This window comes from Lichenostomus cassidix, chromosome 1 (assembly GCF_008360975.1).
Source record: "Lichenostomus cassidix isolate B80296 chromosome 1, HeHo_3.0, whole genome shotgun sequence".
In the NCBI taxonomy this organism is placed as follows: domain Eukaryota; kingdom Metazoa; phylum Chordata; class Aves; order Passeriformes; family Meliphagidae; genus Lichenostomus; species Lichenostomus cassidix.
In genome coordinates this window covers 18,733,509-18,746,635 of record NC_139479.1, presented here as the reverse complement: position 1 = coordinate 18,746,635, position 13,127 = coordinate 18,733,509, and the positions used below count along the sequence as shown (strand labels likewise).

Below are 13,127 nucleotides of genomic sequence, written 5' to 3'. Positions count from 1 at the left end.
ACTCAATGGGCCCATGATGCCTCAGGCCATCAGGGCAGAGATATCACCTGTAAGTGGGCACAAGACCAAGGGGCAGATTTAACCATGGACTGTATCTCTCAGGTTATCCATGACTGTGAGACATGTGCTGCTATCAGGCATACCCCTGTGGCGTGGTGGAAGGTGGTCAAAATACAAGTATGGTGAGGCCTGGCAGTTTGATTACATGACACTGCCTCAAACTTGCCATGGCAAATGCTATGTGCTTCACAATGGTAGAAGCCACCACTGGATGGCTAGAGACCTACCCTGTGCCTTATGCTATAGCTCATAACACCATCCTGGGTCTTGAAAACCAAGTCCTTTGGAGACGTAGTACCCCACAGAGAATTGAGTCAGACAATGGGACTCATTTCAAGAACAGCCTTATAAGCACCTGGGCTAGAGAACATGGTATTGAGTGGTTGTACCACATTCCTTACCATGCACCTGTGCTGCTGGCAAAGTGGAATGGTGCAATGGATTGTTAAGAACCACCTTGAAGGCACTGGGTGGGGGATCTTTCAAAATTTGGGAACAGCATCTAGCAAAGGCCACCTGGTTAGTCAATACCTGAAATTCCACAAAGTGAGCAGACCCTGCCCAATCTGAATCCCCACAGACCATGCACGGAGACAAGATCCCAGTAGTACATGTCAGAGATTTCTTGGGAAAACTGTTTGGATTAATTCTGCCTCGAGTAAAGACAAACTCATTCATGGGGTTGTCTTTGCTCAGCAACCAGGGTGCACATGGTAGGTAATGCAGAAGGATGGAGAAACACGATGTGTACCAAAAGGAAAGATGGTATTGGGTGAGAACCATGTATAAATACCATTGTTTGCTGCATGTCATTGCCATTAATTGTCTATAGCTGTGTATATGTGTATGTACAAATGTGTGTATGTAGAGTTTAGAATATATATTAGTTTGGGCATTAAGCAGACGATAAGCAATAAGGGGTGGAATGTCCTGGGGGTTGACAGGGCTGGCTGACAGTCCCCTTAATGGTGTATTCCTTTATCACCTGCATGCCCAAAAGAAAAAAACCCTCCAGTAATTGGAGCTGAGGCTGCTCTGGTGAGGGTTTTTGGTTTTTTTCCCCCTCTTCTCCGTTCCAGGACTCTTGGGGGGAGTAACAGGTAACACACATTCCTCGTGGTTCCAGCTTCTGTGCAGTGAGCTGTTTCCCTGGGACTGTTGCTGCTTCGTCTTCTTTTTGGGTTCTTTTTCCAACTTCCTTTCTCGTCCAAAAATCGGAGAATCCCTCGAGAGGACAGTAGGCGAGAATCCTCCAGGGAGCCACTGGAGCAACTCTGCCTGGCCCTCCAGGACCCCTGGAGGGGGAAGCCTACGCCCAAGGAAAGAAAAAGGACACTAAAATTTATCAGCAGTTTACTCAGGTTTAATAAGTCCTTATTCCTTTTCCCATGCCTTGTGGCATTTTGTTTTGTATTATTAAATGAGTAATTTTTTTTCTTTTCACTTTCCTCTAAGGAAGTTATTTCCAGGCCTGGGTGGGGGAGGGGCTCACTGGAACACGGGAGAATCCCCCCCCCAGTTTGTTTCAAACCAAGACATTTATCTTAGGAATTTAAGCAAGAGCTCTTCCCTTCATTATGAAGGAAACTGAAAGACTCCTGCTTCTCAGTACTCCTGCCCAATGAACTCCACAGCTAAGCATTCCTTCAATGTCCATCCCTGTCCTCATTCCCTTCCTCTCTCTCCAAAAAACACATCTCAGAACAGGCAGGTTCTCAGAAGTTACACGAATCTTTCTTTTAAATGTGGTAACGTATACACTCATTTTTTCATAGTTACATTATCAGTGCCATTGATTCCCCATGAAACCTGTTGTGTTCACACAGCACAAAGAAAATGCATGCTGTTTCTCAATCAAATCTTCTAGCTATTTACCAAAATACAATTTAGTAAACAAACATTTATTTCTAGTGAGTTTTGTAACAAGTAAAACCTTTTGATTTTAAACTATTAGTTTGTCTCTCTAACTGATGAAATAGGTAAGTTGAATGAAACTTTCCTGATGTAAACAGACCTGTAAAACCTGCTATGTGATGCAAGCAAATCTCAGAAATCAATTTGCTGAGCACTGCATAGTCTTTTATAAAAAAACTGCCTCACAGCAAAAATTAAAAAAGGAACATCCCTCTAAAAGCTTACACAAGTTTTGAAGATAACAAATAATCCCATTGCAATGTTAGAAGAATTATATACTTGCAAGCTTGATGTATTCCCATTTTCTTCTTTTCTCAAGAGTGGCAAAAAAGCAAATTTGAAAGAAAAAAATCTCTACAAAAAATTTCTGCGAAGTTCCTTAACGGGAGTTAAAAAAAGAGAAGTTTTTTTCTTGCTTTTGTATCTCTCTGCTTAGAAAAACTACTGTCACCTTCACTTTGATAAATGCCTGTGTAGCACAATTTGAGGCTGTGTCTGACAACCTCTACCCTGCAGCAGCTGGGACTTCTCCTAGCTTAAAACATTAATTCAATTTTATTTCCTTTTTTTTTTCCAAACTGAGAGATACTTGGTTTTGTTTTCTGAGAATGAAAAAAAGAATCCTTGGAAAAATATATTTTTGCATAAAAGATTTGAACTGGAAGGCAGAGGTGGGAAGTTTCAATCTGAAAACCAGCAAGTTACACAGTTTTTATCTCTGACCAGTCTGACACAGTACATCCAAGATTTACTAAGGTAGCATAAAGGTGAAGAATTTATCTCAGCCTTACTTGTCTTAAATATAATCTTCATGAACTCTACTACATTGAAAGAAAATCCACAGATTCATAAGACCATGTTAGAGTCAGTATTTATATGAGAAGAATCAGCAGAGGTTGGCATTAAGAGGGGTGTTAATAAAACTCTTCATTTAAAAGATACACTGATGCCAGTTCAAAGGCACCCAGTCCCTAAGCCTGTAACTCCACAATGTATATGCTACAGTTTACTTAGATGTTTTCCACTGTCACAACAGCCTATAAAGTATATTACATGGTCAGTGATTAAAAACAAAGAGCAGTTTGGAGCCTTCACAAAAATGCAAGCCCAGATAAAAATCATAGTCACTCTCAGTGTTAAGGAAAATGAATAATGAAATACAATGGCGAGTAATGTAAGCAAAAAACAGATTGAAAGAAGTACTCCCTGCCAAAATAAACAAGAAGCAGAGAATTGTGTAACTCTTAATTCCTATTTCTATTCAGAGCTTAACTGGAATGTATTGGGGGCAAAGTACACAAATTAATGGTAAAAATTCAGAAAGCCCAGCTATGTTCTCTCTCATTTCAGAGACAGGCTTGTCTCAGCTCTCAGTCTGCAATTGCTGAGTTATCCAGCCCTGCTCCTTCAAACCCACCTTACTGAAAACAAGCTGTACAGGAGACCAATGCTCACTTCATGTGAGCAGATGCACAGTGTCACATGCTTGGTGGAACTAGCTACAAAACTTGCATGCAAAATGTGCAACAGCACATGTTCAAGCAGCATCAGCTTCCCTTAAAATGACTTCCCTTAAATCACTGGGACTTCATTTAGATCCTTAGATCATAGTCATTACAACTAAATGAATGATCTGAGCACCAGACTTGGCACTAAAGTTAAGGATTACTTTCTCTCTCCCAAAATGTCACAGAATCACAGAATTATCAAGGTTTGAAGTGACATTCAAAATCATCCAGTCCAACAGTCAAGCCAGCACCGTAATCACCACTAAACGACATACAACCCCCCAAATGCTCTCATTTCTTCTCTCTCTCCACAACTCCTCCAAACCCACCACAAAGCTGAGAAGACAGCAGAACATCCTGTTGAGAACTGGCAAGAACATAAGCAGTCATTCTCTTTCCCTGAATAAAGAGAAGACGTGAATGTGACCCCTGAATCCCAAATCCTATTTAAGTCACTTCACCAACAGGTTCCCATCATACCTTTAAAACCCAGGTAGATGCTTGAGGGGCTGAACTAGGGTTGAAGCCCTAATTCCTCATTTGTTTAACTCATAATGTCCTAGTAGTTCCTACCACTTGTTCCAAACACAGGCTCAGTGAAATGGGACAGGACTATGAAAGAGAGTAGTTATAAACATGAGGTATTTAGGAAACTGATCCAATCAAGCCTCATTCAATAGCCCTTCTGCTCAAGAGATACCTGGAGCCAATAAACAGAAGAAAATTAGCTCCTCTCCTGCTCTGACCCCTGTTTTACTCTGCTGAAGCCATCAGACTTGAGTTACCATTTCCTTTTGAAGACCTTCTGTAAAAGGTTCATTTTTCTCACTACTTGTGTGCAAGAACAAACACAGAATTGTAATGTCACCAAAATGTAAGCACACCTAAAGTGAATTTCATCACCATTTTTTCTCCTATTATAAAGATTGACTTCCCTGAAATGAGAAAAAACACACTATATTCTAAACATGAACTGCAAAGAAGCATCACCAGAATGGTACTGTTGAGCCATTCAGAACATGAGTAAATTAATTTGCATTGATAGAGAAACTGTGTAATGCTCTGCCTGGAAATTACATCCTCTTTCAATCTATACTTTAACCCAGGGAAGTTTCTAGTGGCAAATGGGGGAGTGACATGGGAGCAAAAAAGTTGTTGATTACAGAATTTGAAATATGGAAGGCATAAAAACAAGACAAGAAAAAAACCTGAAGCATCTCATCACATATGTAAAACTAGTAACTCTTGATCAATTTGAATTTATTCTAATTACCTACTGCAGTGCAATTGCAACATATTTTAAATGACACACTGATTAAAGAAATTCCTGTGGGAAGTGGTCCATTCTCTGTGACAACAGGATATTTTACTAGTAGATGTTAGTAATGTTCTTCATTAAAGGTAATGGCTGCAATACAGCGAAGGAGAGGGATTACATGAAGTATTACATTCTGTGCATTCCTACAGAAGTGTGGGAATAGCCAGATGTGCCCTGGAAGACGTAAAAACTCTGCACTTGCTGTGACCAAGGGACTTTCTGAGCATGGGAGGACTGAAGCATTATGAAGAACCAACCAGTAACAGCATGTCTGTGGTTGTAGAGGTAATGCAGAGGTGTCTGTACTCTGGTTTAACTTCCATTCAAGCATGTTTGGCACAAACACTTGTTAGCCAAGAACAATGAATTTTTACTTTTCACAATACCTATACCAGTAAATGAAATGATTCAAACACCTGCAGGAAGCAAATGCCCAGCAGGCACATGCACACATGCATGGTCTAAAGTAATTCTCTAGCAAGTTTTGAAGAACAACCTAAGAGCCACAGAGAAGTATGACTTTGTAAACAGCTTTCTAAATTTTCTAATAAGTTAATAGTTCCATTAACCTCTATTCGTTAGTATTTTTATATGGCATTCTCTGAAAACATCCAAGACCAGGTTGGATGGGACTCTGAGCAACCTCATCTAGCTGAAGATGTCCCTGCTCATTGCAGGGGTTTGGACTAGATGACCTTTAAGGTCCCTTCCAAGCTAAGCCATTCTAGGAATGTGTATATTCTATTGTCTTGGATGGTATTACCACTCATCCTTATAGTAGGACCTCCTTATGTCTATCTTCAGCTCCCACAGGAGCAGCCAGTGGCAGTTCAGACTGTCAAATTATTGCAGTGCCCTTAGCGATCCAGTTCCTATCCTATAAAACTGTTCTCCTGTTGATCTAACTTTTTTTTGAGGGACCAGGAGAGCTGGTGAGGCTTGGAGAAGTTGATTAAACCCATCTCACTACAAACTGATGCCTTGCTATAATTGTGAAGCTGGACTTTATTGGTTTTGGCAGGAGTTTTCTGCAGATCCTGAAAAGTTAACGAATACAAAAGCATGTCTCTTTCACACTTGTTCTTTTCTACATCATTATTTTCACAGACTGGACAACTTTTTTCTGCTTAACATAGATTCATTGAAAAATTGCTCCTGTGGCATTACTGTGTATATGCTACCACACAGCACCTCTGCTCAGAGTCAAAGGTGAGAATTCAGCGATCCCTTGTTATTCCTTATGTAAGTATACAACTGCAAAGAAACAACAGGAAAGCCTGATTTGCAGATGACTGCACAACAGCTATCTCTGCTATGCTTGATCTCCAGCCTACAGGAAACAACAGAAACTTTATCATTTGTGAGGTTTAGATCTCTTCCACAGTAACCTACGTACAGGTCTACCAAATGAACATATCCTGCATCAGGATTCCGATAGCTGAACTTCTCCTTTTCATTAAATCTCCTGTTTCCTTGGAGTTCAATGTTTTGTTATGAAAATTAACTTGTTTTCTAGGGGTGGGATTCATCTTATTTGATGTAAATGTCTTCACTGCCTATCTGAACTGGTGACACTTGGCTTCCTTCACAAAGTAATACAGAGTGAAAAAAAACCAAACCCACTTCTATGGTAAGATCTACCTGACCTACATAGACATTTACTTTTGGATACCAGGAAATGTAAGAAAAGCATTTTCTCTCAACTGAGTATCAAGACATCATGGCATGAAGGGGTCTGATTTAGATTATCTACCCTGTGGACACCTGTCCTTGTTCAGATGATCCCACCCCCAGGTGGCCCAAATTGGACACAGCAGACAAACAACTTTACTCATTGGTTTTTACATAAAAACTGTGGTTAAGCAAAATTGAAATAGAAGATAGTATCTGTGGAATAAAAAAATCTAGTGTTTACTGCTGTGATATGAAATCAGTGGCTTAACAATCTAAACAGAGACAGCTTATCGAGCCCTTACCTTTGGGGATAGTAATCTGACAGCCCAGGTCACAGTCCTGCTGCAACTGATAAAAAGCCACTTCCTGCAGCCGAGCGCGCTCCAGCTCCGAGAGGCTTTGAACGGGAACTGACTTCAGCCGAACACTGCGCCCTGACATGCTGTTCCAAGTGAAATCACCCTACAGGAAATCAAATGGAAAAATATGAAGCATCATATGGTATGCACAGTTTAATAAACATAACCATTTCTTTTGCTGCTAGAAAAAAAACACAGGTTCTTCTTAGCAAAAGGCCATTTTCTTGGACATCTCTAACCTTTCAAATATCTTTATTTTTCCCTAGAGCAGCATTCCTTAAAAGGGATACAGACATGCAAAATAAGTCAATTCTGTCTGAAGCCTTTTAATCAAGTATTCTTACAAAAACACTAGGATTCCAGTAACAAAAAGCACAATGGAGGGAAGGGGGGAAAAAAAGCCCTTGTCTGCTTTTCCCAATTTGCTTTCTCTGTACAGTACTTGATCATCACTTATTTCTTTTCCCATGCCATCAGTCAGAGATGCAGACTTCCAAGGGTCCATGGACAGACACCTCCCACATCTTGCTAATCCCACTTCACCAGACTCAGAGAGTGCACTGGCAGAGTCCTTTTTTTGACACATCCCATCTCCTCATGATGATGTGTTTAGAATACAATCGACTAAAGGACAAGCTATTCCATGTTTTTGAAGAGCTGCAATAACAACGTATTTGTTAACATTTATAGAGGAAAACAGCATGAGATATGCTACATCTCTGTAAGGTACCAATTAAGCTTGGAAAGCAAATTGAAAGCTTTAGCTGTTTTATCTCCCACCTGTGAGAATCTTTAAAAAAACCTGTTCTCCTAGTGTTTAGCTTGGGCCAGAGAAGTAATCATCACTCAAAGAGAAGAATGAGCACAAAGACAAGCTTAAAAGCTGACAATTAACTTAAAGCAAGACTTTCAGAATTCATCAAAGCATCATCAAAGAGCACAGATTAGTACTACAGGGAGAGAAAGAAGAATTTGTTTTTCATTCTAACCATGTTAAAAAATAAACATCAATCTTGTCAGTAAGTATAACATGATGCAGCTGTAAATAATGAAAAACCTGATGTACATCAGCTGGGCTGTAAGACAAACCCACTAACCTGCCTTTCATCATAGCATGGAAGACGTACAATCAACAAACTTCACTCATTTGCAGTTTAAATTTCAACATCAGTACCATCACTGCATACTAATTTTTTTCCACTGTAAACTTGTAATTTGTATTCTGCACATCCATCTGCAGTCAAAGGATGTCCATTGACTTTAAAAACTATTGGCTGAAGCTCCTTAATATGAAAATCAGTAACATTTGACTTTATATAACAGCTATGCATCCTGTTTCATATAAACATCTTTGTGCACGTTTCCATATATTTTGTCCATATATGTGCATGTATATTTATATGCACACATACAACTGGTACATACATTTGTACACATATTGCTACATGAGGGTATATTCACATAGAGGTATAAGACAAAAACCATTCACAAATGCACAGCACCATTGAGCAATGTAGACTAAAAGAATTATGTAATTAACACCATTTCTTGGGATTCATGGAGTATGTTGGAGTTCAGCAAGGAATTTTTTTTGCCAGAGTTGTTTTTGCAAATCATTAGGCAGTCAGAACAGATAAAGGCATTACCTCAACATGAACAACTGCATCTATATATGCTTAATGCATGTAGTAGGCTCAGTGTCTTTAAGGCATTTATATATATGTGGGCCACATATGCAACATTTCTGTGTTAGCCTACTATTTGACTACTGCAATTTGTTACTTCAATTTTTTGCCTCTTCTCTTCTTGCTCTTCTAGTGCCTTACTGTTGGCTACCCAGATTTAGTAATCTCAAACTAAAGGTTTGCATGGTGTCACAAGCCAAGCTGAGCATCTTAACTCAAGCAAAACCAAACCAGCATGTCACATAAACCATTTTTGCAAAACTGCAAGTAAACGTTTACATTTTTTAAAAAGCTGTTGTCATTTATAGATAAAAGTGATCAAGAACAGCATTCACAACCAGATAATATATACTAGAAAACTAATTCCTTTCCAATGCTGATAATGCAAAAGAAACTTTACAAGTACAGAAGAATGCAATTCAATCCTCGAGAATATGTAATATATAAAATATTATATAGTCAAAATGGTACAGAGAAATAGAGGTCTTTATGGTGGAGTTTAGGGGTATTTTATCTTAGTTATTTCTCCAAAAGGAGCATTTTCATAAACAAAAATATCACTAAGATGCCTACCATAAAAATTTTCAAATCCAAACACTTTATATTAAAACAGAGACAGGAAGCAAAAATTATACCCCTTAGAAAATGTTAAGGTAGTAGAATACTGTTTAGTATTTAGAAATGTCCTGTTTCCTGTAGACCACAAAAACCAATGGCAGCATGGGACCTTTAGGAATTACCACAAGTTCAGCAAACATTCCTCAACTGAATTCTGCATGAACACATGAATTATTCCCCTTTTTCAGATACATTTGCCTGTGGCAATTTTTACCTCCGGAGGTAACTCCTCATCCTCATCTGTGAGCTGGCTCTGTCACTGCAAGAAGTGAGCTGCTCCACTGCAAAGCCCAGCTCCAGCATCAGCCCTGCTAAAGCAGGTGACCTTGGAGACAGGGCTAGCAAGCTGTGCTACAGCCCTGCACTCGGGTTCTGCTCTGGGGACTCCAGCAAACCTCTTTGCACAGAGCTGGGCTCCTTCATATGAGCAGAGCAACCAACTCAGCACTACCCAGACAAATCTCACTTTAATATGGGAATATCCCACCCTTCCACCCAGGCAAGTGGTAGGGTCACAATCCCTAGAGGTATTTAAAAGACATGTAGAGCTGGCTCTTAGGGACATGGTTTAGTGGCAGACTTGGCAGTGCTGGGTAAATGGTTGGACTTGATGATCTTAGTCTTTTCCAATCTAAATGAGCCCACGATTTGTTGTGGGAGTCCAAGGGTTTAAAACCAACACAAAGGCAAAAGCACCAAACAAGATTATGAGGCCTGCTCCTTTCAATCAGGTTTTTATTCTGCCAGTTTGCAAGACCCCTGTATGTTCCTGGTGCTCACTGTATAGCTAAAAACACTGGTTTGCAACATCTGCACCTTGTAATGCCACAACAGGTTGCTGAGCAGTGATAAAGAATGTGGAATCACTGCCCAATTGCTGTGCACTAAAGAAGACATTCCTTTTCAACACTTGATGGGTTTGATAAAACTTCTGCTAGGTCACATTAACATAGGTTTTTATTATGCTAATGGAACACATGACTAATAAACTGAAATATTTCTGGAAAATGATGTGGTAGGTAGGGCCAATGAAATCTCCTGATCTTTAAAGCCTCAAGAAATGTTTCCTTGAAAAAGTCTGTTTCATTTTGCAAATATATCACTTATATATCACTGTCTTCTATGAGTCAAAACACAGTGTTTGAGAATTTAATCTATTCAAATACTCCTATGCTTTAAATAACACAAGGTAAATTAAAGGCCTCATCTTCCTCCCAAAGCACTGCACAGTTATACAAGCAGCCTGTAAATTATTGTAAAATCATCCAGGCTTGGGAGAAGTCCAAAAAAGTCAAGCTCCCTTGAAGAATGAGTGCTGGTGTAATTACATCTTCCTAAAGCTATTCTGCACTCTGTGGGGTAACCAAAGGAGCATAAGGGCAGCACAGACATGAAGAGTATTTTCTGTTTCTCTCTCCATATGGGAAGCAACACTTCACTAGCCTAATTCAACATCAGCCTGACATAGCTGGAAGCTTAAAAGGAGCAGATCTTTAAGTAACAAGTCAGAATGACTTGTTTGTTTTTTGAAGTTCGTGCCTATATGTGTTCAGACATAGTACACAGGTTGCTCTCTGTTATTTAGATCATAGGACTGTAGGTCTGAATATGATCTGCAAATGACTCCTTCATCACCAGGAAGGAAAACAAAAGACAACATCCAAGCAGAAGAATGCAAACAAATACTGTTCTGGGATAAAGTGATGAGCTGACAAGAAATGCTAACTGCAAAGCTGCTTTAATAAATGGATTTTACTAAAACATAATACAGACTAAGAGCCTTCTCTGGTTTCTTCCACCAACCAGTCATGTATTTTTTCTCTCAAGTCTGCAACTTCAGTGGCATTTTCTCTCTGGCACTCCCATTAACATCTAACATCTTTCCTCCACTCAAGCGAGCAGTTCACTTACCAGGTAGCTACTTAAAATACCAGAGCAGGTGACTCAGCAAAAGAGAGGACTGAAAAACTGCATCTTTTGCCTCTGAAGAATCTGAATCTTAATACATTTTCCCTGCACTTCTCGTCCACAGTCATAAGCACATTTTTCATAAGATGCAGACTCCAACTTTACTGATATTCTTTCAAGCGTTTTTTAATAGGTTGGATGTTTGGTGGCTCCAAAATAAACACTAAGTGGTACATCCTGACTTAAGTAACACGGTGCACTTAAATTACTTTTAAGCATGTCTAAGCTATTCTTGTGTGCCTGACCTCTTTCTCCAGAGCCTCCAACAGACAATCTTTCAGATGTCTTTCAGAAAAGTCTTATTCTTCTGTCTTTTGTGCAATACAGAGACTATCTAGCATGGAATGTTGAATGTGGATGCAAATCTATGGACAAAGATCAATCTCCATTTCTGTGGTTTCAAGCCTTAGTGAGTTATGTGGACGGTGCAGAGGTTTGGAAATAAGAACCCTCACTCATCACAGTTATATAAAACATAAATTTTAATGCAACATGGAGAAAACAATTTTTATCTTATGCCTTATTGCTATTGTTAATGACTTTAGTCTGTACTTGTTTAGGTGAACACCATTATCAGATTAGCTGTCTACTTTTCATTAGTGTTTTGCTCAAATCCATTTGAAACCACTATGATCCAAACCAATTATATCTACTTGTTTTTTCTTCTATCCTAGCAACTCTTAGCTATGTGCTTATATTTAGATGGGTGTCCACTGTAAAAGAACTCAGTGGTTTTGCACAAAAAGATTATATTGCAAATAACATGGCAAATATAGTATTAGAGTGTCTTAATTCTGTTTGCTCAATTACTTCTTTAAGCTTCATGAAACCACAGATCATTGCCACTTTATAACCTTTTGCTTCCCCTGGTCATTCATTTCAACTCTCTCAAAAATTATTTCCAGACTCCTTAGGCATAAACTCACAATTTGGCTGCTGGTACAAGCAATCCATCTCTTCTTTATCTCCCTGGCATTGCTGTTAGTAAGAACCAAAACCAGTTCTGAAATGAAAGTCAGTCACTTCAGTACAGCTACATACTCTGTCCTGTTGAATCAACGTACAGACTACCGTTCCCAGACAGGATGAGAATTAAGGAGAAGGGGAAAAACTAATTTAAGTAGCCTTTTAAGCATTACATGCATTTAAGGACTGCATGGAAACACCTTAACCACTGCCATCCTATATAACCCCCGCAGATTAATGAAGAGCTAAAAAGCAACAAAAGGTACACATGTGCTATAGCCTGACTTGCTCTGCCACCCTAATTCCAGATGCTATTCCATAGCCAGCTCAGTGCATTACAGGCAGCACACTGGTTTCCAGCTGGCATCACAAACTACTGTAACCTAGGATGCTCTGAGATCACACAGCTGCTCCTAAGGGTCTGCTAGTATCACAAAATAATTCTTTCAGATTAATGAAATGACACCTCAACACTATGCAAAGAAGCACAAGACTTGCTGTGTGACATCAAAGCATTCAGAGGAAGATATCTGAACATGGATGTACAAAGTATGGGGCCCCAACAATTAATCTTCATTAAGAAAGACTGACTTCACTAAGTTCGTTATCTAGGGTAACATCCTGTTCCCCTTGACGTCAGTGGCAAAATTATTAATATCATGTCTCCACTAGGAAGAGAGTAAGTACAGTCCAGATGATTCTGTGTTATAGCTTGAAGCCTTGCACTAAAGTTGTCTTGTCTCTTGCTGTATTGTATTTAAGTGTAGTTTTGTAAGAAAGACCATATTTTACAAAACACTGGTTTAGATATCAAAACTACTTAATGGCAATCAATACAACCACTGTGTTGCCAAAGACAGACCCTTCCTCACATCCTGTCTCATTCCCTAGGCTGGAAATCCATGTGTTCAGGATCACTATTGCAAGGCAATCCCTGTGAGAACACTGGAAAGCTGGTATTCCACTCAGGGGAGACAGGATTTACGCCCACAACAGAAATAACTTCATCTAGCAAGACAGCATGAACCCGTGCCCAGGTAATGATACACATTTCAGA

At 39.4% G+C, this 13,127-nt stretch overlaps 1 protein-coding gene across 6 annotated transcripts in view; it reads right to left on the bottom strand.

Annotated features, from left to right (window-relative positions):
• Positions 1-13,127, bottom strand: part of ARHGAP6 (Rho GTPase activating protein 6) — a 319,510-nt gene that overhangs the window by 58,215 nt on the left and 248,168 nt on the right. For all 6 annotated transcript variants that reach the window (XM_085052175.1, XM_085052184.1, XM_085052223.1 and 3 more), the window contains one exon: positions 6,777-6,936. In XM_085052175.1, coding sequence (XP_084908301.1) covers positions 6,777-6,936 — 160 coding nt within the window. The remainder of the gene's footprint in view (positions 1-6,776; positions 6,937-13,127) is intronic.